The sequence below is a fragment of the Megascapheus bottae genome, chromosome 11 (assembly GCF_031878675.1).
Source record: "Megascapheus bottae isolate mThoBot1 chromosome 11, mThoBot2.hap1, whole genome shotgun sequence".
Lineage (NCBI taxonomy): Eukaryota > Metazoa > Chordata > Mammalia > Rodentia > Geomyidae > Megascapheus > Megascapheus bottae.
In genome coordinates this window covers 38807953-38831249 of record NC_143519.1, presented here as the reverse complement: position 1 = coordinate 38831249, position 23297 = coordinate 38807953, and the positions used below count along the sequence as shown (strand labels likewise).

The 23297-nt window shown below is 39.8% G+C and overlaps 1 protein-coding gene across 1 annotated transcript; it reads left to right on the top strand.

Moving 5' to 3' along the window:
- Positions 1–1369: 1369 nt before the first annotated feature.
- On the top strand, positions 1370–20517 carry Mtrf1 (mitochondrial translation release factor 1). The gene is made up of 9 exons (XM_090342075.1): positions 1370–1811; positions 5034–5125; positions 7564–7645; positions 8159–8266; positions 12787–12959; positions 13321–13438; positions 16430–16566; positions 17015–17113; positions 20388–20517. The coding sequence occupies exons 1-9, from the start codon at positions 1403–1405 to the stop codon at positions 20496–20498; spliced, it is 1329 nt and encodes a 442-aa protein (XP_090198201.1). The 5' UTR covers positions 1370–1402; the 3' UTR covers positions 20499–20517.
- Positions 20518–23297: the final 2780 nt, after the last annotated feature.

The window sequence follows — 23297 nt, the reverse complement described above, 5'->3', positions numbered from 1 at the left end:
ACTCCGGAAGTGAAAGTGTCTGTGGGATTGAAATGTACCGGGCACGGAAGGTTCCAACCTCAGTAAGGAAAGTTTATATGTTCTTTTTCTTCTTTTTTCTCCCCTTCGGTGCTTATCGTACTTTCTTGATCTTCATTCCCTCCGCATTTTCCCTTATTACCTCCTTATAGAATCATCCTGTAATACAGAGGTTACACAATATGATTTGCAGGTGTCATTTTTGACAGGCCTGAAACATTGCTTTTACAAAGTCAGTCTTATTGTGGCAGTGGTGGATGATGGTGAAGCCTTGATGTTCTCAGGCGCTGGTAAACGTCTCACTGTTCTCCTTTACTGTAGAAGTTCGTGACCTTGACAGTTGACAGTCCTTCTACTGCTGTACCTAAGATGGAAATTTCAGTTAGCAGCAATATCACAAAAATCTGTCATCCTTTTTTCCTACTCACTACCAAGTGGGTACGCCCCTCTGACGTGTTGGAGAAGTAAACCTCACCAAAGCTTATGCTGGATGAGTAGGGAGTTTGGGGCTACTGTCGCTGGTACATTCTCGAGATTCTCCAGATGTGGTTTGGTGTATTAAATCTGTCAGCACAACTTTGAAAACACTATTGTAGAGAGCACTCTGAATTTTTTCTTTTCTAAGTGACAGTACTAACTTAGCAGATCTAGAGATCAAATGAGCTTATGTGTGAATGCATGTAAGGTTGTAAAAGCTGATTTTAATTTATTTTGACTCCTAATTCAACTTGGAGATTCAGGAGTTTTAGAAGCCAAGCATTTTTTGGACTATTTTTCCTTTTCTTATTCAGTAAGATTATTGTATACATTTTTTTTAGCATTTGATTATTTCTGTTCAAGGAGAGAACAAATAATTATTGTACCCTGCAGTTGTGTGTGTGTATGCACACACACACGCACGCTTACATGTGCTAGCACCTGTAAGTGCAAGTGTGCTGATCCTGAGACTGGAACTTAGGACCTGGATGCTGTTCCTGAGCTTTTGTGTTCAAGGCTAGCACTCTACCACTTGAGCCACAGTTCAACTTCCTGCGCGCGTGTGTGTGTGTGTGTGTGTGTGTGTGTGTGTGGTTATTTGCAAATAAGAGCCTCAGAACCTTCCTATCCTTCCTATCCAGGGTGCCTTTGATCCTGGGTCCTCAGATCTTAGCCTCCTGAGTACCTGGGATTACAGGTGTGTGCCACCAGTGCCCAGCTCCATTTGTTTTGATATACTGTTATTCAAAGATTTAAATTTGTGTGTGTGTGTGTATGTGTGTGTGTGTGTATGTGTGTTGCTGAATTTTGGAACTGTTGGGAACTGGCTGAGTCAGCGAACTAAACAACTTTAGAGTTGCTTTTTTTTTTTTTTTCAGATCCCGTTTATTTTATTTCAGATGTTGAGATGAATCATCTCTGGTTGATTAGACATCCATTGCTTAATGCTCACCGCCAGTGTCATACTTACCTCCATCCTTACCAATTGAGACAAACACATCTTGATACAAGGCTGTGGGATTTTAGACAAAACAAGAATCACTTTTTCCATCCTCTGTTAAATAAGTGTTGGTATAGAGGAGATTGCCAGCAAGATACCAAGATGCTCTGGAAGCATAAAGCACTAAAGAAATATATGGAAGACCTAAAAAAGGAGTACCAAGTACTTCATCAGTGTTTGTTGGATGTCACTGTGAATGAAAGTGACCGAAAATCCTTACACCAAAGGCATGCTGAGTTGGCACCACTTGAAGCCATTTACCAAGAAATTCAAGAGGCTGAACAAGCAATTGAAGAATTAGAATCAATGTGTAAAAGTAAGTGAACAAAAATTTATGTGTGTAAGTACATGACTGAGGCAGGTGCTGGTAGCTACTCAGGAGGCTGAGATACGAGGATTGTGGTTTGAAGCCAGATGAGATGGAAAAAGTCCATGAGACTGTTAACTCTTAATTAACAAAAAGCTGTTAGTGGAGGTGTGGCTCAAGTGATAGGACACCAGATAGTAGGGAAAAAAAGAAAAAAACATGTAAGAGTTTGAGGTCCTGAATTCAAGCCCCAGCATACATAAATATTGTTAGTCCACTTACAAAGTTTGGCTTTGATGCCATATATGTATATTTATTATTTTTATGATGATACTGGATCTGTGCACTGTCCCTTAGCTCTGCCACTTGAGCCAACCTCTGCTACTGGCTTTTTTTTTTTTCTTCTTTTTTTCTGGTCCTGGTGCTTGATTGCAGGGCCTGGGCACCATCTCTGAGCTTCTTTTGCTTAAGGCTGACAACTCACCCCTTAAGCCACAGATTTTTGGTCATTTATTGGAGATACTCATAGTCTTTACTGCCTGGGCTGGTTTCAAATGAAGATCCTCAAATCTCAGCCTTCTGCATAGCTAGAATTACAGGTATAAGCCACTGATGCCATGCTGCTTCTGGCTTTTTGTTGATTGACTGGAGATAAGAATCCCATAGACTTTTCTGTCTAGGCTGGGTTCAAACTGTGATCCCCACCTTCCAGAGTAACTAGGATTACACTTGTAAACCACAAGTGCCGACATTAATGCCATATTTAGTTTCAGTCCCACAAAACAAGAGTAACTTTGTTTTTTTTGTTTGTTTTTTTTTTGTCGATCATGGGGCTTGAACTTGGCCTGGGTTCTGTCCCTGAGCTCTTCAGTTCAAGGCTATCACCCTACCCCTGGGCCTGAGTGTTGTCCTTGAGCTCTTCAGCTCAAGGCTACTGCCCTACCCTTGAGCCAAGCCCCACTTCCTGTTTTCTAGTGGTTAATTGGAGATAAGAGTCTCAGGTCCTTTTGTGCCCTGCTGGCTTTGAACCTTGATCCTTAAATCTCAGCCTCCTGAGGAGCTAGGATTACAGGCATGAGCCACTGCGGATTAACTTTTTTGTATTTTGTACTCTAATCCTTTATGCTATTGTGTCAACCACCTTCTTTAACTCCATTGTTTATTCCTTAAGGATTTGGTTTAAGTCTTACTCTTCTGCAAAGATATAGACAACGTAAGACAACAGGTTGTCAAATCTTTACTGATAGCAATAAATGGAAGGAAATCATATTTTAGAATCTTACAGCAGATAAGTGGCCACAAAAGTAACTTCTTTTGAGGCAGGCAATATCTATAGAGGAAATGTCAGCTTGGTTTCCATTAGTGGAATATTTTCACAATGCGGTACCATGGTGATGTTGCAATTCTGTAGATGATCCACAATTAGAGTTAGTTCAGAAGACCCTTAGGTAAGACAACCTCCTGGAGTGCTGTCATCAGCTAGACTCACTCATTTGTGCCCCGTGACACATTGGTAGTGTCCTCAGGACATAATGTAACTGTAAGTATGGGTTTACCCATGTTTTATTGAACCTTCAGCAACTGGAAAACTGCTTAGTACTAATTAAGTATTAAATGCTAAACTCATGAATGAGGCCCAGAATCTAACCAGACTCCAGTGACTTCTGTGACAACAGAAGAATTTTTATGAAGAATTCTCTCTTTTAAAGATAATAAAAATTTAAACATTATGGCCGGGAGTTTGGCCTAGTGGTAGAGTGCTTGCCTAGCATGCACAAAGAATCGGGTTCGATTCCTTGGTACCACATGTATAGCAAAAAGCTGGAAGTGGTGCTGAGGCTCAGGTGGTAGAGCTCTAGCCTTGAGAAAGTCCAAGGACAGGGCTCAGACCCTGAGCTAAAGCCCAGCACTGGCAAAAAAAAAAATTAAACATTAAAAAAAAAAAGTCTGGCCAGGGGTTTGGCCTAGTGGTAGGAGTGCTTGCCTAGCATGTACGAAGACCCAGGTTCAATTCCTCGGTACCACATGCATAGAAAAAAGCCACAAGTGGTACTGAGGCTTAAGTGCTAGAGCTCTAGCTTTAAGAAAGTCCAAGGACAGTGCTCAGGCCCTGAACTCAAGACCAGGACTGGCGGGAAAAAAAAAAAAAAGTCCTAAGCCAGGTGTGGTGGCTCATGCCTGTAACCCTAGCCACTCTGGAGTCTGAGATCTGAAGATCAAGGTTAAAAAAATAAAAGTCCTCTCTGGGAGTGTGGCCTAATAGTAGAGTGTTTGCCTAGCATGCATGAAGCCCTGGGTTGGATTCCTTCTTACCACATACACAGAAAAAGCCAGAAGTGGTGCTGTGGCAGAACTGTAGCCTTGAGCAGAAAAAAAAAATCCTCTCTCCTTTATAATTATAATTCTTCATTTTTGTTTTCTTTCTTGTAAAGGATTAGAATTTTCTCCCTTAGTTTGCAGTTCTGGGATCTTTGACGTCCTTGAATCCACGATTCAAGAATCAATTATATAATTGTAATTGTTTTGCTAGACTAGTTCTGTGATTAAACTTTCTGCCTTGAAATGATATGAAAGGACCATTGTATTCATGAAGCATAGGTTGTAAAGAGATATTTTATTTGAACTTCCTAGGGTTTTTTTTAAGTATACTAGATATAAAGTATCAAGAATTTTCAAGAGCTCTTCTTTTTTACTTCTCCTAAACAAAAGTTCAAACTATCAAAAGGTTTTGAGTTTGGCTAGTCACCCTCAGGCAGGAAGTATTCACCTCAATTTGCTCCAAACTTAGATTTAATTATCCACTTCTTTAAAAACATGTTTTTTTTTAATCACTGTTTTCTCTAATTACTTTATAGATTCAAACCACAATCTTTTGGGGGGCAAGATCATGCTCTTTTTCACTTTGAGATGTTTGTATGCACGGAGAAAGGCCTAGTGATTAATATAATCCAAGAATCGCATATGTTCTATTGTAGAATCCCTTGCCTTTCCAATTGAAGTAACACCTTATAGAGGCTAGCCACAGTGGTTCACACCAGTAATCCCAGCAATTGGGAGAATAAGGCAGGAAGAGCATGAGTTTATGACCCATTTGGGCTTATAAAACGAGAATCTGTCTCAAAAAAAACCCAAAACATATGCCTTAGTAGACTAACATGAGGATTTTATTTAAGACATTTTCTGTAAGTATTTAAGACATTTTCTGTTACCATTATTCTTGTTGGTTTTTAGATCTAAATAAGCAAGATGAAAAGGAGTTACAAGAACTTGCATTGGAAGAAAGAAAAATCATTGGTCAAAAAATCAACACACTCTATAGTGAGGTATGTTGACAGATGTAATTATTAATATGGAGGAATACTGTCCCTGTTAAACTGGGCTTTTGTAGTCTATATACTTCCTAAATACTGATTTATTAAGTGTTCTTTTAACATGACAAATAGTTAAGCTTGACTTAGTGCTATAATTTGTTGTGCAGTGAGATTAAAGAAATTGGGATATTAATAAATAAAATAATGACTCCCAGCCAGGAGTTTAGCTTAGCGGTAGAGTGCTTGCCTAGCATGCACGAAGACCCTGGGTTCAATTCCTTGGTACCACATACATAGAAAAAAGCCAGAAATAGTTTTGTGGCTCAAGTGGTAGAGCTCTAACCTTGAGAAAGTCCAAGGACAGTGCCCAGGCCCTGAGTTCAGACCCAGGACTGGCAAAAAATTAATAATAATAATAATAATAATAATAAAAATAATGACTCCCAGAGCAAAATTAAAAGTTAGAGCTGAGCCATGTGTCAGGTGTCACTGCTATAATCCTATCAGTTCAGGGGTCTGAGATCCCCTGAACAACGCCAGTCTAAGAAAGAAAGTATGAGACTTATTGTCTATTAAACACACACACACACACACACATACACACACAGACACACACACACACAAAGCTGGAAATAGAGCTGTGAATCAAGTGATGGAGCGCTGTCCTTGAGAAAAAAAAACTCAGAAATAGCACCCAGCCTCTGAGTTCAAGCCCTAGTACTAACAGAAAAATAAATAAAATAAAAATCAAAGCTGAGTCTTTTACCTTTCCAATGAAGAGACGACAAGCTAGGCAGAGAAAAGCCATTTTTTTTTAAGTTTAATAGAGGATGGAGTAGATTGATAGTTATGTGTTTAGTTAAAAAATTAAATTGTGCAATGTGGATCAACTGTAATGAATCCAAGGACATGGAGACCATTGATAAGTATAGGTCTTTAGTTAGATTTAATAAGGCTCTGGCTTGCCAGGGTATCAAGATTCATAATAATTGTCTCAGCTTATATCTCCTAGGAATGTAAGGGAGAAGCTCTCTCTTCACTTATGATAGTCTTTATTTCTAGTTCAAGGGATGGTTCATTTATAAAGAGCATGGTATTATATGCCTTGTTTCTCTTTTGCATAGTTGCATCATCTTACCTTCATCTTCTTAAATCTAAGAGAGGGGGTAGAGGGGTGAATAGAGGTATCAGTTACTTTTATTATTGGTTTAACTAGTTAAAAAGTAAGGTATCTGGGGCCAGGAGTTTGGCCTAGTGGTAGAGTGCTTGCCTAGCATGCATGAAGACCTGGTTTTGATTCCTCAGTACCACATACATAGGAAAAAAGCTGGAAGTGGTGCTGTGACTCAAGTCGTAGAGCTCTAGCCTTGAGAAAAGTCCTAGGACAGTGGTCAGGCCCTGAATTCATGCACCAGGACTGGCAAAAAAAAAAAAAAAAGTGAGGTATTTGATCTATGGCACTATCTCATTTCTAGCAAAGATGGACTGTTTCAGAAGTTGGCAGTAGGAAGAGTCATAACACATAGATACTTTTAGCTTGTTTTGAAAGACCTTTTAATAATACTTAGTAGAAGGTTCTTTATTGAGAATCTCTAAGCCCAGTGCCAGTGGCTCACACCTGTAATCCTAACTACTCAGACAGTTGAGATCTAGGATCACGGTTCAAAGCCAGCCCAGCATTAAAGACCAATGCACCACTAGAAAACTGGAAGTGGCACTATGGCTCAAGTGGTAGGGTGGTAGCCTTGACCTGAATTGTTCAGGGACAGTGCCCATGCCCAGGGGTAAAGCAGTAGTCTTATGCTGAAGAGCTCAGGGACAGCGCCCAAGCTCACAGTTCAAGGCTCACAACAAAAAAGAAAAAAAAGTGTGTCGCACCCCCCCCCCCAGCTCCACTCCTTTTTTTTCTCTTGGCTTGTCACATCTGGGAAAATACTTGAACTTCATCTGGAGTCTTTAGAGAGAGGGGATGCCAGATAATGTAAGGCATAATATGATGTCCACCATCATTCACAGCAGGGGAGAATATGTGAGCATATGTCAAAGCTTTCATTATTCTAAATGAAAACTTGCAAAGCCTTGCTTCGTTCATTAGATGAAAGAAGCTACTGACTGAAACTAATTTTAAGAGATTAAAAGCTGAAAAAAATTGGATGCAGCTCTCTGGACTTTGATCTAAATTTCTATGTTTTAAAAAATTAAGATAATCTGATAGCATTGAAGAAAATACCTACACAGTAACTTCACTGTTAACATGAATTGATCATCTATTTTACTCTGATTAGATATACTCATAATAGCATTTTGGCACTCAACCTATTGAAATGCTATATAATTTTGCTAATTACTGGCTTTTTTAATGGTTTGAGGGCATTTATTTAAGATCAAGTAATAATAATACACTAAGGAAGATGCATGCATCAATACTGATGTTTTCTTTTCTTTTCCAGCTTTTTCAGAGTCTAGTGCCAAAGGAGAAATATGATAGAAGTGATGTGATTTTAGAAGTGTCATCTGGAAGAACTACAGGAGGTTAGAAAAAAAAAATTTATTGTAAAGGATCTAAAGAACACTCAGATTTTTCTTGACTTGACATCAGTGTAGCTTTGAAAGCCCATTAAATGTTTGTCTTTGAAAATACTACTTATTTTCTAAGAGGCTTATACTTAAAAGATGTCTTGCATAGTGGGGCTATGGCTCAAGGGGTAGGGCAGTAGCCTTGAGCTGAAGAGCTCAGGGACAGTGCCCAAGCCCAGAGTTCAAGCCCCACGACCAACAAAAAAAAAAAAAAGAGGGGCCAGGAGTTTGGCCCAGTGGTTAAAGTGCTTGCCTAGCATGCACAAAGACATGGGTTCGATTCCTCGGTACCACATGCATACAAAAAAAAGCCGGAAGTGGTGCTGAGGCTCAAGTGGTAGAGCTCTAGCCTTGAGAAAGTCCAAGGACAGTGCTCAGGCCCTGAGCTCAAGCACAGGACTGGCAAAAAATAAATAAATAAATAAATAAATAAAAGAAAAATGTCTTGCTTTGCCTATTTTCTTTTAGGTGATATCTGTCAACAGTTTACCCAAGAAATATTTGACATGTACCAGAATTATTCATGCTATAAACACTGGAAATTTGAAGTATTGAATTATATGCCAGCAGATTATGGTAGGTATACTTGAAGATTTTTATTGATAGAAGTATTGAAAGTTATCTCTGATCTTGATTATTACCATGCTGTTTCCTTTAAGAAAAAAAAAAACTTGTCTTCTATCTATTAAATACTGTTAAATAATGTAAATGCAGAGGCTTAGTGTATTACAGGATTGCTTGTTTCTTTGTTTTTTTCATTTTTGTATTTGAACTCAAGACCTTATACTGGCTAGACAAGACCTCCGCCACTAGCTATGACCCTTGTTCTTATTGCTTTGATTAATTTTTGCATAGTATCTTGCATTTTTTCTGGTGCTTCCTTCAGGCCTTTATTCTTTTGCTTTCTACATAGCTATGATTATAGGCACACAGAACCATTTCTGGCTTATTGATTGATAGTTGACATGGAAATATTGCTATTATTGTTGTTGTTTTTAGTCTTAGGCTGGCCTTTAACCATGACCTTCCCAACTTTTGCCTTTCCAAATGCTGAGAATGCAGCATGAGCTATTATACCTGGCCCTATATTAAAGGACAGCTGTATAGCCTAGCTACTCAGGAGGCTGAGATCTGAGAATTAAGTAAGCTAGCCTAGGCAGGAAAGTCTTTGATCTCTAATTAATCACCAAAAAGCCAGAAGTGGAGATATGGCTCACATGGTAGGGTGTGAGCTTTGACAGAGGAAAAAAAGACTCAAGTAGAGTGTTCAGGTCCTGAATTCAAGCCCCAGAACCTGCACCAAGACAAAAGATAAAAAAGAAGGAAAGGAATGAAAGAGGGAGAAAAAAAATGAAAGCATGTATGGATTGAAGAAAATTTTCCTGTAGAAGGCAGATATCTACCATTCCTTAAAAGTCTTTGCTCTCAGCCAGACACATGCAGTGGCTCACACCTGTAATCTTAGCTACTCTGGAGGCTGAGATCCGAGGATCAAGGTTCAAATCCAGCCTTGGCACAAAAGGACCTGAAACTCTTATCTCCAATTAACCTCTAGGGAAAAAAACAAAACAAAATGGTAAGTGGGACTTGGCTCAAGGGTAGGGTGGTAGCTTTGGGCTGAAGAGCTCAGGGACAGTGCCCAAGCCAAGTTCAAACCCCATGTCCCCCACACACACAAAAGTCATTAATCTCAGCCCAGAACTGATGGCTCATGCCTGTAATCTAGCTACTCAGGAGGTCACAATCTGCAATTAACCAGCAAAAAGCTCAATGTGCAAGTATGACTCAAGGGATAAAATACCACCTTGAATGGCGAGGCCAAGTGAGAGCACAGGGTCCTAAATTCAAATCCCAGTACCAAAAAGAAGAAGAATCTAAGCATAGTTTGGCTTTTGAATTAAGAAGAGGGTTACATGTATGAGACCTTAAAAGAGCACAGGGCGCTAGGCTTGTGGCTCACTCTGTAATTCTAGCTACTAAGGAGGTTGAGATCTGAGGATCAAGGTTCAAAGCCAGCCCAGGCACTAAAGGACCTGAGACTCTTATCTTCAATTAACCTCTAGGAAACAGGAAGTAGGGCTTGGCTCAAGGGTAGGGCAGTAGCCTTGAGCTGAAGAGCTCAGGGACAGCACCCAGGCCAAATTCAATCCCAGTGACCCACCAAAAAAAAGAAAGAAAGTACATGGCACTGTTTGAAAGACTATGCTTGCTTAGTGTAGCCTGTGTACACAACATTACAATTCTGTGATGCTCTGAGCTCTGTGAGACAGATATCATTAACTACATCTTTCAGACTTTCAGGTGAACATCTAGACTTGGGGAGTTAGTAATCCCAGGTCAGATGATAAGTAATGGCAATCCTGGGATTAAATTTAAGTCCATCTGATTGAGAGTTACACTACATCCCATTCATCTCTTGTGACACAGAAGGAATGAAGAGGCATTCTGATATTCTTAGCGGGGGAGACTGATAACATTCACTTATGCCATTGAAATGAATAGAAATTGGAAAGCAGAGACCATTTGGGAAGAATAATTATGAGTGGGTTCTTGATGGCTTGTTGTTGCTTTGGTGCTAGGAATTGGATCTAGGGTCTGAAAGATACTAGGCAACTGCTCTTAAGTTTGAGGTGACAGTGCATATTTCTAGAGATAGCCAGTAAATGTAGAAGTTGTATAACCAGAGCTTTTGTGAGACAACAATTCCAGAGAGAGAAGCATGATTCAAATGGCAGAGCATTTGCCTCGCCAGCTTATGCTGGCCCTAAATTCAAACCTGAGTACCCCTTCCCCACAAAAAATTTCATATACCTTTAAAATTAAGGACTAAAGCTGAAATTATTAAATAACTTCAATTGCTATTATTAAAACCAGTTAGGAAAAGACAAAAAAAGATGTTGCTTGGGAATGGCTAAAATAGAGGAAAAAAAAGAATGTACCTTATAAAATATTTGGATAGAATGTTCTGTATGTGTCTATATTACTTTTTAATAATTAATTGAAAGAGAGAACTTAGAGATACTCAGATTCACACAGAACTAAAAACAAGGAGCTTGAAAATAATTTTATGCAAAATTTTATATATGAACTTTTAAAGTCATAATTTTGTGACTATATAAATATAAATAATACTGAAGCATTGCAGCAATAATCCAAATGAAATGTTTATAAAATAGTCCCCATGGAAGAAGTGGAGGGTCTTGTCTGTGAGCCTGACACTGTTACACTGTAAGCCTGCAATCTAATGCCTAGAAATATTTTCCAAGTTAAAGGGAGTCTTGAGATGCTTTGCATTCTTCCTCCTCCCCGCACAGATTAATGTTTTTAATTATGTGTTCTTTTATGCTCTATTCATCAGTTGAACCCACAGGAGGTCACTTAAAGACATTTTACTATGACTGGGGAGCCTTGGTACCATTGAAAAGCTCTGTGATTATTCTTCTCCATACTGTGGGAAGGAACTTTGATCTTTGAACTGAGAAGCCTGTAGGTGGTAATTGGGCTCTGGAGTAGCAGGAAGTGGTGCCACTCAGCACCCAGAAGGCAAGGAGGACCTAGTTACTAGACAGAAGTCTACACAGCAATCCGAATGTCTTGACTCTTTGTAGACTTGTATTTATAACAGTACTCCTAGAAGTAAACTAATAAGAAACTAGTACATTGTTACTTTATCTCTGAAAGAATTAGGTCTGGCTTAAGTGAACAAAATGATGTTTTCCTGAATCATAAAAACAGACTGATAGCCCCTTAGTCAGACTTGAGCCAGAAAACACTCCACAACCCTTCAGTGGTGAAGGAAGAGTAACAGTACAATTACAGTTAATTTTTCCTCTAAGTTTTCCACAGATAACATTTTAACAGAGTAACTATACATTTCAGGGAAATCTAGACACCTGCTCTCACTTGATACTACGTCTGAGAGAATTCAAAATGTTCTTCTGGTCAGGCACTGGTGGCTCATACTGGTAATCCTAGCTACTCAGGAAGCTGAGATCTGAGAATAGTAGAGTTCAAGACCAACCTCAGGTCTGTGAGATTATCTCCAGTGAACCAACAGAAAGTTGAAAGTGGAGGTATGGCTCAAATGGTAGAGTGCCAACCCTGAGCAAAAGGAGTGCTTTGAGGCCCTGAGTTCAAACCCCATTACCAGCTCAAAAAGAGGCTGGAAGTATAGTTCAAGTGATAAAGTACCTGCCTAATAAGTGGGGATCCCTGAATTCAAACTCTAGTATCACCAATGTAAAATAAAGCAAAACATGTTTATTACAGAAAGTTTAGGAACTAAAAATGTACAAGCCAGTGATAAGGTACAACTATAATCATAGCACTCGAGAGCAGGAGGATCATGAATTCAAGGCTAGCCTGAGCTGTATAGTCAGACCTTGTCTCAAAACAGCAGCAAAAATTTTATAAAAATGTGCTGTTACCTAGTTCTCTGGAAATTAGTACTGTGTGTGTGTGTGTGTGTGTGTGTGTGTGTGTGTGTGTGTGTGTGTGTGTGTGTGTGTGTGTGTGTGTGTGTGTCTGTTGGCGGAATTGAACTCTGGGTCTGGGCATTGTCCCTGAGCTCTTCAGCTCAAGGCTACTGCCCTATCCCTGGAGCCACAGCCCCACTTCCTGTTTTCTAGTGGTTAATTGGAGATAAGAGTCTCATGTTCTTTAGTGCCTGGACTTGCTTTGAACCTCCATCCTCAGATCTCAGCCTCCTGAGTAGCTAGGATTCCAGGCATGAGCCACGGCCCAGTTTAAATTAGTACTATTTTGACACTTTTTCTTTTTCTGGTGCCCAGCTCATATTTTCTTTTATACACTTTGATACATTCTTTTTTTATTGTAATTAATGGAAAGGTTACATTATGTTCGCCAGATAGGTGTTTTGCTTCCCAAACATTGATACCCCTTCTTATGTTTTTGTCCCCATTTCCCTCTCCCGACCACCTCCCCTATTCTATTTCAAATAACCAAATAAACATATATACAATATTCCAGATTAATTTTCTTTTATACACTTTAATAATATATCTACGTCGTGATATATTGTTTTATTCCTGTCTCCTGTTCTCATCTCACTAACATTTCTGAGTGTTCTCCTGTAGGGGGACTGCATCATGCTGCCGCCCGCATTTCAGGTGATAACGTGTACAAACATTTGAAGTATGAAGGTGGGATTCACCGCGTCCAGCGAATCCCTGAGGTGGGGCTGTCCTCCCGGATGCAGCGCATTCACACAGGAACCATGTCAGTTATTGTCCTCCCTCAGCCAGATGAGGTAACCATATTGGCACAACTTGAAACAGCTCCATGTAAATGACTGCTGTGCTGAGAAGCCTTAGCTTCTAGGAAAACCTCTTTTTGGATACAGATTATATTTTAGATCTCAACTCTTAAGTCAAGTGCCCTGTTATCCCTGACCAAGATGTTTGGGTTCATTCCCTTGATCCAAAAAAGAAAAAAGAAAAAGGAAAGTGTTTTTATTGAAGTAGGGATCTTATCATTTATCTTTTAGCATTATTTCTTCTCTTAGTCTAGTGGCTTAATACAAAACAGTTCAGTGTATTTGAAATATGCACTTTACATTAAAGTAAATTTGTCAACTACAGAATTTACTTACAGCATCCCTTTTGTTCTAGGTAGAAGTGAAAGTGGACCCCAAGGATTTGCGCATAGATACCTTTCGAGCCAGAGGAGCAGGAGGTCAACATGTTAATACCACAGACAGTGCTGTCAGGCTTGTCCACATCCCCACAGGTAAGCAAGCCAATTTGTCTTGATGCTTTTCTTCATATAAAACTACCCAGCATTTACAAGGAAGCAGTCCTATGCTCATGTCTGATTGCTTTAAAAATGACACTGGGATTGTGGATCTGATATCTCTATGCAGTTCTATTCCCTTTCTGTTGGGAAATGGTACCTCTCTCAAAGGATACAGATGGCAAGCACATCTGTCCAGTGAAGCTGCTCAGGTCTCCTAGACATAGGGAAGCAACAAGAGGGGCCAGCCCAAATACAGATGCAAGACAGAAGAAGCAGGATCAGACATGCCACTGTTATGAATCATTTGTTACCCTGAACATTGACTGCTAGCTCCATGGTGCTTTGCTGCATAAATATTTCAATACTGGTAATTCTGGTATACTGTGAGTTAGTTTTGCATTAGTTAGAGTGATTTTAAATATACTGTTCTGTCAGCAGGGATACATTCCTGAGAAATGCTTTATTAGTTTCATCATTGTATGAAAATCTTGACTGACATCACAAGGCAATATAATGTAATGGACCATCATCACTTAGGCATAGTGTCTTTAACTAAAATGTTACATGGTAGCTATATGGCTATATTTTTATCTTTTTCCAGATTTTTTTTTTTTTTGCCAGTCCTGGGCTTGAGCTCAGGGCCTGAGCACTGTCCTTGGACTTTCTCAAGGCTAGAGCTCTGCCACTTGAGCCTCAGCACCACTTCTGGCTTTTTTCTATGTATGTGGTACTGAGGAATCGAACCTGGGTCTTCATGCATGCTAGGCAAGCACTTTAACCACTAGGCCAAACTCCCGGCCCCCATCTTTTTTCAGATTTAAAAGAGTTTGCTTTTATGTTTATTTTTCATTTAAAAATCATTAAGGTCCCGGCCTAAGGGCATGGCACAAGTGTTACCTATCTAGCAAGCCCAAGGTCCTGGGTTGAATGATAAAATCCTATATCAAAACAGGGCATCTCTTCTCATCTTCCTTTTTTTCTTTTTGACCCTAACTTCCCATTGTCTAGATGCAACCGCCTTACATTCTTTTAAATTTCTTCAGGTAATTCCCTTAATAATAGGCAGACTTCGGTCTTCTGATCAGTAAATTGTAAAGCTTTGTTGACTTTTCCATATAAATTAGGAATCTAGCTCTTTTTCTTTTCTTTTCTTTTCCAGTTCTGGGGTTTGAATTCAAGGCCCTGGTGCTGCCCTTGAGCTATTTTGCTCAAAACGGGCACTCTACCATTTGAGCTACAGCTCTACTTCTGGTTGGTTGGTTGGTTGGTTTTTTGTTTTGGTGGTTAATTGGAGATCAAAGTTTTACTTTTATCTTTCCAGTCTTCTCAGCCTCCTGAGTAGGTAGGAGTGACTGGTGCCCAGCTTTTATAATTATTAAGTTTCTACATTGCTTCTAAAAGCTGTATAAAATGAAATCAATCTTTTTCCACAGGGCTAGTGCTTTCTGGAGACTCCCTAACCCATCATTTCATCATTTTGGTCCAGACTAGAGTAGTTGAGAGCAACTACTCTCCAGGGTACATCTCAGAGAATTTTCTTCTCTGTTCTGTGTTGGATCCACCTATTTCTTGGATTCTATATCATCTCTTTTAGTGTACTCTCTCATGTAGCAAACTTCATCTTTAAATGGATCTTTAAAAGATATATGAAGGGCTGGGAGTTTGGCCTAGTGGTAGACTGCTTGCCTCACATACATGGAGAAGACACAGGTTCAATTCCTGGTACCACATGCATAGAAAAAAAAAAAAAGCTGGAAGTGGTGCTGTGGCTCAAGTGGTAGGGCTCTAGCCTTGAGAAAAGCCCAAAGACAGTGCTCAGGCCCTGAGTTCCAGGCCCAGGACTGGCAAAAAAATTAAATAAATAAAAAAATTTTCATATATATATATATATATATTTTTTTTTTTTTTTGGTAGTTCATGGGGCCTGAATTCTGGGCCTGGGTGCTGTCCCTGAGCTCTTCAGCTCAAAGCTACCGCCCTAACCCTTGAGTCACAGCCTCACTTCTTACATTCTAATGGTTAATTGGAGATAAGAGTCTCTTGGTCTACCAAGACATGTGAAAGGGTATCAATGTATGTGAATTAATGCACCTTCTATCTGGCAAATATCATGTAACCCTTTTACTAATTACAATAAAAAAAGAAGAAGAAAAAAAAAAAAAAAAAGAGTCTCTTGGTCTTTAGTGCCCAGGCTATCTTTGAACCTCCATCCTCAGATCTCAGTTTCCTGAGTAGCTAGGATTACAGGCATGAGCACCATGCCTGGCTCTGAAATACATTTTTTTTTTTTAGTTTTTTACTGGCTTATTTCATTATGTAATGCTCTCACCCTGGAAAGATGAAGAGAATGCCTGTTTAGTTAAGGTTGCCATGCTGGACCTCCTAGGACTTGGATACCCTGGAGATGAACCCAGGGTCTAGAAAAGTACTCTTCCACTGAGCTACAGTTCAGCCAATATAAAGTTATTTTTAATTAACATCAGCACATGGGATAGGATAGACTTAGTGGTAGAGTGCTTGTTTAGCATGCATGAAACCCTGGGTTCAATTCTTTAGTGTACCCATAAACAGAAGTGGTGCTATGGCTTAACTGGGAGAATACTAACCTTGAGCAAAAGAAGCTCCAGGACTGGCAAAAAAAAAAGTCAGCTCGAGCAGGACAGGGATAGAGCAACAATGAGTAGCAGTGCACCACTGCATAGATACCTGGGCAATTGAGAAATGAGAGGATAAGCTCAGGGAATAAAAGTAAATGAAACTGTCTGTGTTTTCATTCTTCTCATGTGATATAGCTCATTTAAACATCAGAGTTTAATACAGGTACCTGTAACATTACCATTATTTTGTAAACTGTACAAATCTAAAATGTTTTATCTTTTGTGATCTTGTCCTAATTAATGTTTCCCATTCAAGATGTTCCCTTGTTCTACCCTAATTTAACCTGTGGTTGCTTCAGTTTACCTCTGATCCTGTTTGTTTTTTCAGGGATAGTAGTAGAATGCCAACAGGAACGATCACAACTGAAAAATAAAGCAATAGCTTTGCGAGTGTTGAGTGCTAGACTTTACCAACAAATTATTGAGAAAGAAAAGTATCAACAACGAAGTGCTAGAAAACTGCAGGTAAGATTTAGTGTAACAAGGTGACAATTTTAAATTATGAAACAGTCATTGTTTTCTACAGAAAATACATTTCCCACAAATGAAAATGTCTTTGGGGTACCACTGGCTTATATCTGTAATTCTAGCTACTCAGGAGACTGAGACCTGGAGGGCTGAAGTATTAAGCTCTCTAAACTGATAGTATTGCTGTTTTTATTTATTTTGAGTGAAGCTAGGAATTGAACTCAGAGCCTTGTGCATGGTAAGTATGTTAAGTATATGCTGTACCACTCAGCCACATCTCCAGTCCTAACTACTGTAGTGCTCTTACCATTAAGAGCCTTTGTATATATAAGACTTTTAGCAAATACTGAAACCGTTAGAAAAGCCACCTACTTTTGGTATTGTGAGAAAGGTATTAATTACTTTTTTGTCATTGTTGATTTGAATTTGCCTTTGATTTGGACAGGTGGGAACAAGAGCCCAGTCAGAGAGAATCAGGACATATAATTTCACTCAGGATAGAGTCACTGACCACAGAATAGCATATGAAGTTCGTGATATTAAGGTAATACCACTTGCTGTGCTTTGTGTATCTTTGCATTAGGAAGAAGTGATATCAAAATCTATAGTTACATTTGAGTTATTACCCAACAGTCTAAAATCATTAAGCTAATTTATGTTAACACTTTAAAATTTATAAACATGTCAGGTTATTAGTAGCTCATGTCTGTAAACTTAGCTGTTGAGGAGTCTGAGATCTGAGGATAGCAGTTCAAAGCCAGCCTGAAGTAGAACTGTCGCTCAAGTGGTAGAGCACTAGCCTTGAGCAAAAATGCTAAGGGACAGCCTGGCATCAGTAGCTCACGCCTGTAAGCCTAGCTACTCAGATGGCTGAGATCTGAGGATTGCAATTCAAAGCCAGCCCAGGCACAAAAGTCCATGAGATTCTAATCTCCAATTAACCACCAGAAAACTGGAAGTGGAACTGTGGATCAAGTGGTAGAGCACTAGCCTTGAGCTGAAGAGCTCAGGGACAGCACCCAGATCCAGAGTTCAAGCCCTATGCCCAACCTCCCACCCCCCAAAAAAGGACAGCACCCAGGCCTCCTTGGGTTCAAGCCCCCAGTATTGACATTTTTAAAAATTATGAACATTCTTATTAGCTTGCCAAGTGATGTGATTTTATGCCTGTTTGAAATATTTTTCCCAAATTCTTTGTTATATAATAACAATGTATTAACATATACTGACTACTCATACACATATATTTCCAGGTAGCAAATTGCCACAAATTTAGTAGCTTAGACTGATACCATTCATTCTTAGAATTTTCTTTCATGGTTCTAAGATCTGAGCTCAGGGCATCACACCTGCTAGGCAAAGGCTTTACCCCTGAGCATTGCCCTAAATTGATCTCATGATTTGCACAGGCTAGAAATCTAGGCATAAGTGAACTGTTTTGTTCTTGCTGTCTTACAAAGCTGGGATCTTTATACTTTTCTGGAGGTCAGATTTGTTTTTCACATTCCTGTTTGTTAGAATCGCATGGTTTTGAGTTGTAGGACTTACTCCCCCCATGCTCTTACAGGAAGTCAGCTGTGGCTGCTCTCAGATCAACTGCTAGAAGTTGCTTACTGTCTCCCACTTTGAATTTCTTCTTGCAGCACTAGCTCAGGCCATTTTAAGGGCTCACCTGACTCAGGTCCACCAGAATAATCTTTGTTATTGTTTTGTTATTAGCTTAAAGTGAACCAGTGCTAGGCGCTAGTGGCTCAGGTCTGTAATTCTAGCTGTTCAGAAAACAGATCTGAGGGTCACAGTTTGAAATCAGCTCAGCAGGAAAGTTTATGAGACTCTTATCTCCTATTAACCAACTAAAAGCTTAACGTGAAGCTGTGACTCAAGTGGTAGAATGCTAGCCTGAGTGAAAAAGTTAAGGCCCAGGCCCAGGCCCTTAGTTCAAACCCCAGTACTGTCAACGCACCAAAAAAAAAAATTCAGCTGCTCAACTCTCAGTCTCCTGAGTAACTAGAATTACAGATGTGAGCCACTAGTACCCGGCAACATCTGTGTTTTTAATGTTGATGGATTGCTGTGTATCTTAATGCCACTTCCTAAAATCAGCAATATGAGGCTGTGTTGCAAAGGAGCATAACAAGTATGTTGAAAGGAGAAATATTTAGTAACTTCCCTTTTCTAAAGACACAAGAAGTATCAACCAAACATAGTCAACCATACTGAGCTAATTACACCATATTTTTTCTTGCTCTTGTGCTTGTAGTGATGATCAGTATTATAACTGGTAATTGTTTTTCTTTTATGCTAGTAATGGGACTTGTATTTAAGGCTTTGGACTCTCTTTTGGCCTTTTTGTGCAAAACTTGCTCTGTACCCCTTGGAAGTACACATCTTTATCTAGCTCTTTGCTGATAAATAGGAGGGTCTGCTTTGGATGGCTCCACATCCTGTTCCTCATATCTCAGCCTCCTGAAATATGAGTACCTAAGATTATAGGTATGAGCTACCAGTGCCCAGCTGACCATTAATGAGATTGACTGATTTATTTATTTTTGCCAGTGCTGGGGCATTGGACCAGGGCAGGACCTGGGCATTTCCCTGAATCTCTTTATGCTCAAGGCTAGCACTCTACCACTTGAGCCATGGCACCACTTCCAGCTTTTTCTGGGTATTTTATTGGAAATAAGTGTTTCATGGACTTCCTGCCCAGGCTAGTTTCAAACTGTGATCCTCAGACCTCAACCTCTTACTGGCATGAGCCACTGGTGCCCAGCAACTGGAATAATTTTTACCCAATGAACATCAGAGAGAAGTGTTTGCTCTGAGTATTACTTTTGAAGTTGTTTAAGCTTACATAGTGTTGAAGACTAGCTCAACAAATACTACAGCTCCTAAATGTCAGTTTAACAGTTGTTAACCTATTTTCTATATTTTACTTGTCTTTTCCCCTCCTTTATTTTTCTATAAAATCTATGTTACTTTTGAGCCCTTTAAAAACCATTTCAGGGCCGGGAATTTGTCCTTGTGGTAGAGTGCTTGCCTAGCATGCACAAAGCCCTGGGTTCGATTCCTCGGTACCACATACATAGAAAAAAAGCTAGAAGTGGTACTGTGGCACAAATGGCAGAGCATTAGCTTTGAAGAAGAAAGCCCAAGGACAGTGCTCAGGCCCTGAGTTCAAACAAACAAACAAAAAGCCATTTCATAGGACATCTAGAGTCTAAAACCACTGTATTTCTGATTTCAGAAAAAGTAATAAAGTGCTTACCTAGCATGTGCAAGACAGAGGCTATTATAAAACATTTCCATATTAAATTTGGAAGCTTGACACAGGAATGGTGAGCTGGAATGGCCCAAGGAGACTTTCTCTGAGCCACCTCCAGAGGATATGAAGCAGTAGCACACACATTCATATAGCATACCGCACAATTGAGGTATTTACCTGTGCGCATGTACGCATGTGAAACAGAAGTTCTGGGGTGCTTCAACTCACGATGGGAACTGTCTTTTAGCTTTTTTGCTCAAGCTCTCTACCACTTAAACAACAGCTCCATTTCCAGCTTTTTGTTGGTTAATTGGAAATAAGGATCTCATGGACCTAGCTGCCCCAGCTGGCTTCAAACAGATCCTTTAGCTACTCAGGAGGTTACTTACGTGGCCTAGCCCCAGTGGCCTCTTATGCCAGCTATTAGACTCTGTGTCTTAAAGATTCCACCCCTTTCCATAGTACTGAAGACCAATACCTTATTCCATGGGCCTTTGGTGGGCATTCCAGATATAAACTATAGCATCAACCTTATACTAACTTTCTCTTTCATCAGGAATTTTTGTGTGGTGAGAAATACTTGGATCAGCTAATTCAGAGATTGCTTCAATCTGCCGATGAAGAAGCCATTGTTGAACTTTTGGAAGAAAACCTTAGATCAGCATAATAAATGTGTCTTACTTTTATTTGCTTGTTTCTTAGATAGATGGGACGAGCTTATATCAAGAAACATGGCAATGTTTTATGGGTATTCATAAAGTACAGCTATCAGCACAAAATTCTTACAGCTGTGTGTGTGTGTGTGTGTGTGTGTGTGTGTGTGTGTGTATATATATATATATTTTTTTTTTTTTTAATGTGTCATGGGACCTGAACTCTGGGCATGGCAATGTCCCTGAGCTCTTCAGTTCAAGGCCATCACTCTGCAACTTGAGCCACAGCACCACTTCCAGTTTTCTGGTGGTTAATTGGAGATAAGAGTCTCACAGACTTACACCTTCATGTGAGAGTTGGCTTTCAACCAAGATACGCAGATCTCATCCTCCTGAGTAGCTAGGACTCTGTAATCCTAGGCATGAGCCACTATACGCAGCTATCTATGGTTATAGTTTTTTTATGAATCATAAACACTTCTTGGCTTGTGGGAATTATTTTAGGTTTCAATAAACAGTTTAACTCTCCTAGTAGAAAATAAGCTTGTACCATTAAAAAGAAAAAAAAAAATACAAACAGTTGTGTAATTTAAGAAAGGATTTTTAGCCAAGCGAGGTGGCTTACCCTATAATCCTAGCTACTTAGGAGGCTGAGATCTGAGGATCAAGGTTCAAAGCCAGCCCTGGCAGAAAAGAACCTGAGACTCTTATCTCCAATTAACCTCTAGAAAACGGGAAGTGGGGCTTGGCTCAAAGTTAGGGTGGTAGCCTTGAGTTCAAGCCCCATAACTTACAACAACAACAAGAAAGAAAGAAAGAAAGAAAGAAAGAAAGAAAGAAAGAAAGAAAGAAAGAAAGAAAGAAAGAAAAAATTTGTTTTCTTTTTGTATTTGTTCTTTTATGCATTTTTCTTTCTTTTTTTTAATGGGTCATTGGGGCTTGAACTCTGGACCTGGCTGCTGTCCCTGAGGTCTTCAGCTCAAGGCTAAAGTCCTACCTCTTGAGCCACAGCTCCATTTCTCATTTTCTAGTGATTAATTGGAGGTAAAAGTCCCAGACTAGGGCCGGGAGTTTGGCCTAGTGTAGAGTGCTTGCCTAGCATGCACGAAGACCCGGGTTCGATTCCTCGGTACCACATACATAGAAAAAAGCTGGTAGTGGTGCTGAGGCTCAAGTGGTAGGGCTCTAGCTTTGAGAAAGTCCAAGGACAGTGCTCAGGCCCTGAGCTCAAGCCCAGGACTGGCAAAAAAAAAAAAAAAAAGTCTCCCAGACTTTAGTGCCCGGGCTGGCTTTGAACCTAGATCCTCAGATCTCAGCCTCCTGAGTAGCTAGGATTACAGGCATGAACCACCACTCCCAGTGAGAAAAGCCTTTATAACTAAACTATCCTCTCAATGTTTGTCTAGAAAAGAAACTTACAACTTTAGTGCCAACAATTACGAAAAGGCTTCTCCCAAGAGAATTACAATTTCCAAAACTTGAAATGCACACATCTAAGAAGTCATTGAATTTTGCAGTTGTATTCACCCGTAACCACCTGCCCAAAGAAGAAGAAAATGTTTGCTTCATCGCTCAAAATTTCCTCATGTTCCTTTCCAGTCATTTCAGCAATCTATGATCTCTTCACTTTTACTCAGGGTTAGCAGCTGTCAGGATTTTTTAAACTTTTATTGTTATTATAAAAGGGATGTACAGAGGGGTTACTGCTTCATAAATCAGATAATGAGCACATTTCTTTTTAGAGGATGTCACTCCTCCCTTTGATCTGTTTTCCCACCCATCTCTGCCCACAAGTTGTATAGTTCATTTTCAACACAGTGTCAACGACCCTGCTGCACAAATTCAGTCTTTGTTCCTCTATTTTCTTTTTTGTGGAGGGAGTAGGGGTCATGGGGTTTGAACTTGGCCTGGGGGCTATCCTTGAGCTCTTCAGCTCAAGGCTACCACCCCACCCCAGGGCCTGGGCGTTGTCCCTGAGATCTTCAACTCAAGACTACCACCCTACCTTTAAGTCAAGCCCCACTTTCTGTTTTCTAGAGGTTAATTGGAGATAAGAGTCTCTGGTCCTTTTGTGACCGGGCTGACTTTGAACCTTGATCCTCAGATCTCAGCCTCCAGAGTAGCTAGGATTACAGGCTTGAGCCACTGAACTGGACTAAGACCTTGTGACTCTTATCTCCAGTTAACCTCTAGAAAACAGGAAGAGGAGCCGCTGTGCCTGGATCTTTTTTTTTTTTTTTTTTTTTTTTGCCAATCCTGGAGCTTGACCTCAGGGCCTGAGCACTATCCTTGGGCTTTCTCAAAACTAGAGCTCTACCACTTGAGCAACAGAACCACTCCCAGGTTTTCCTGTGTATGTGGTACCAAGGAATCAAACCCAGGGCTTCATGCTTGGTAGGCAAGCACTCCACCACCAGACCATGCTGCTGGCCCCTGTTCCTCTATTTCTATGCTCTCAACCCCATCATGATTTTTATTCACCAAAACTAATTTGTAGTGTTTTGCAACTTCATGTAATGGTCATACACTACAAACTGGCTTCTTCTACTTAACAAAAAAAGTATGAGAACTTGAAAAAACTCTGATCTAAATGAAAACATTCTTGCTCCCCAGAAGTAAAATTTTGATTAATTGATAAAATCAAACCACTGATTTTTGTGGTACTTGATGGCATCCATGATGGCTCTTTTCTAGTAGTTTAACCTAGTCCTCAGAAGACTTTCTAATGGTTCCTTAATTCATATTGAGAAGACTGTTAATGGCCTTTAAGATGCAAATACATTATACTTTATACAAAATACATTATAGAAAAT

What these genes read in the sequence shown, in the direction of transcription:
- Mtrf1 (XM_090342075.1), top strand. Translation starts at nt 1,403, where the DNA reads ATGAATCATCTCTGGTTGATTAGACATCCATTGCTTAATGCTCACCGC. An exon ending in TCCTCCCTCAGCCAGATGAG is followed by an intron (nt 12,960 to 13,320) that starts GTAACCATATTG and finishes CTTTTGTTCTAG; the next exon opens with GTAGAAGTGAAAGTGGACCC. An exon ending in GAAGTGCTAGAAAACTGCAG is followed by an intron (nt 16,567 to 17,014) that starts GTAAGATTTAGT and finishes TGATTTGGACAG; the next exon opens with GTGGGAACAAGAGCCCAGTC.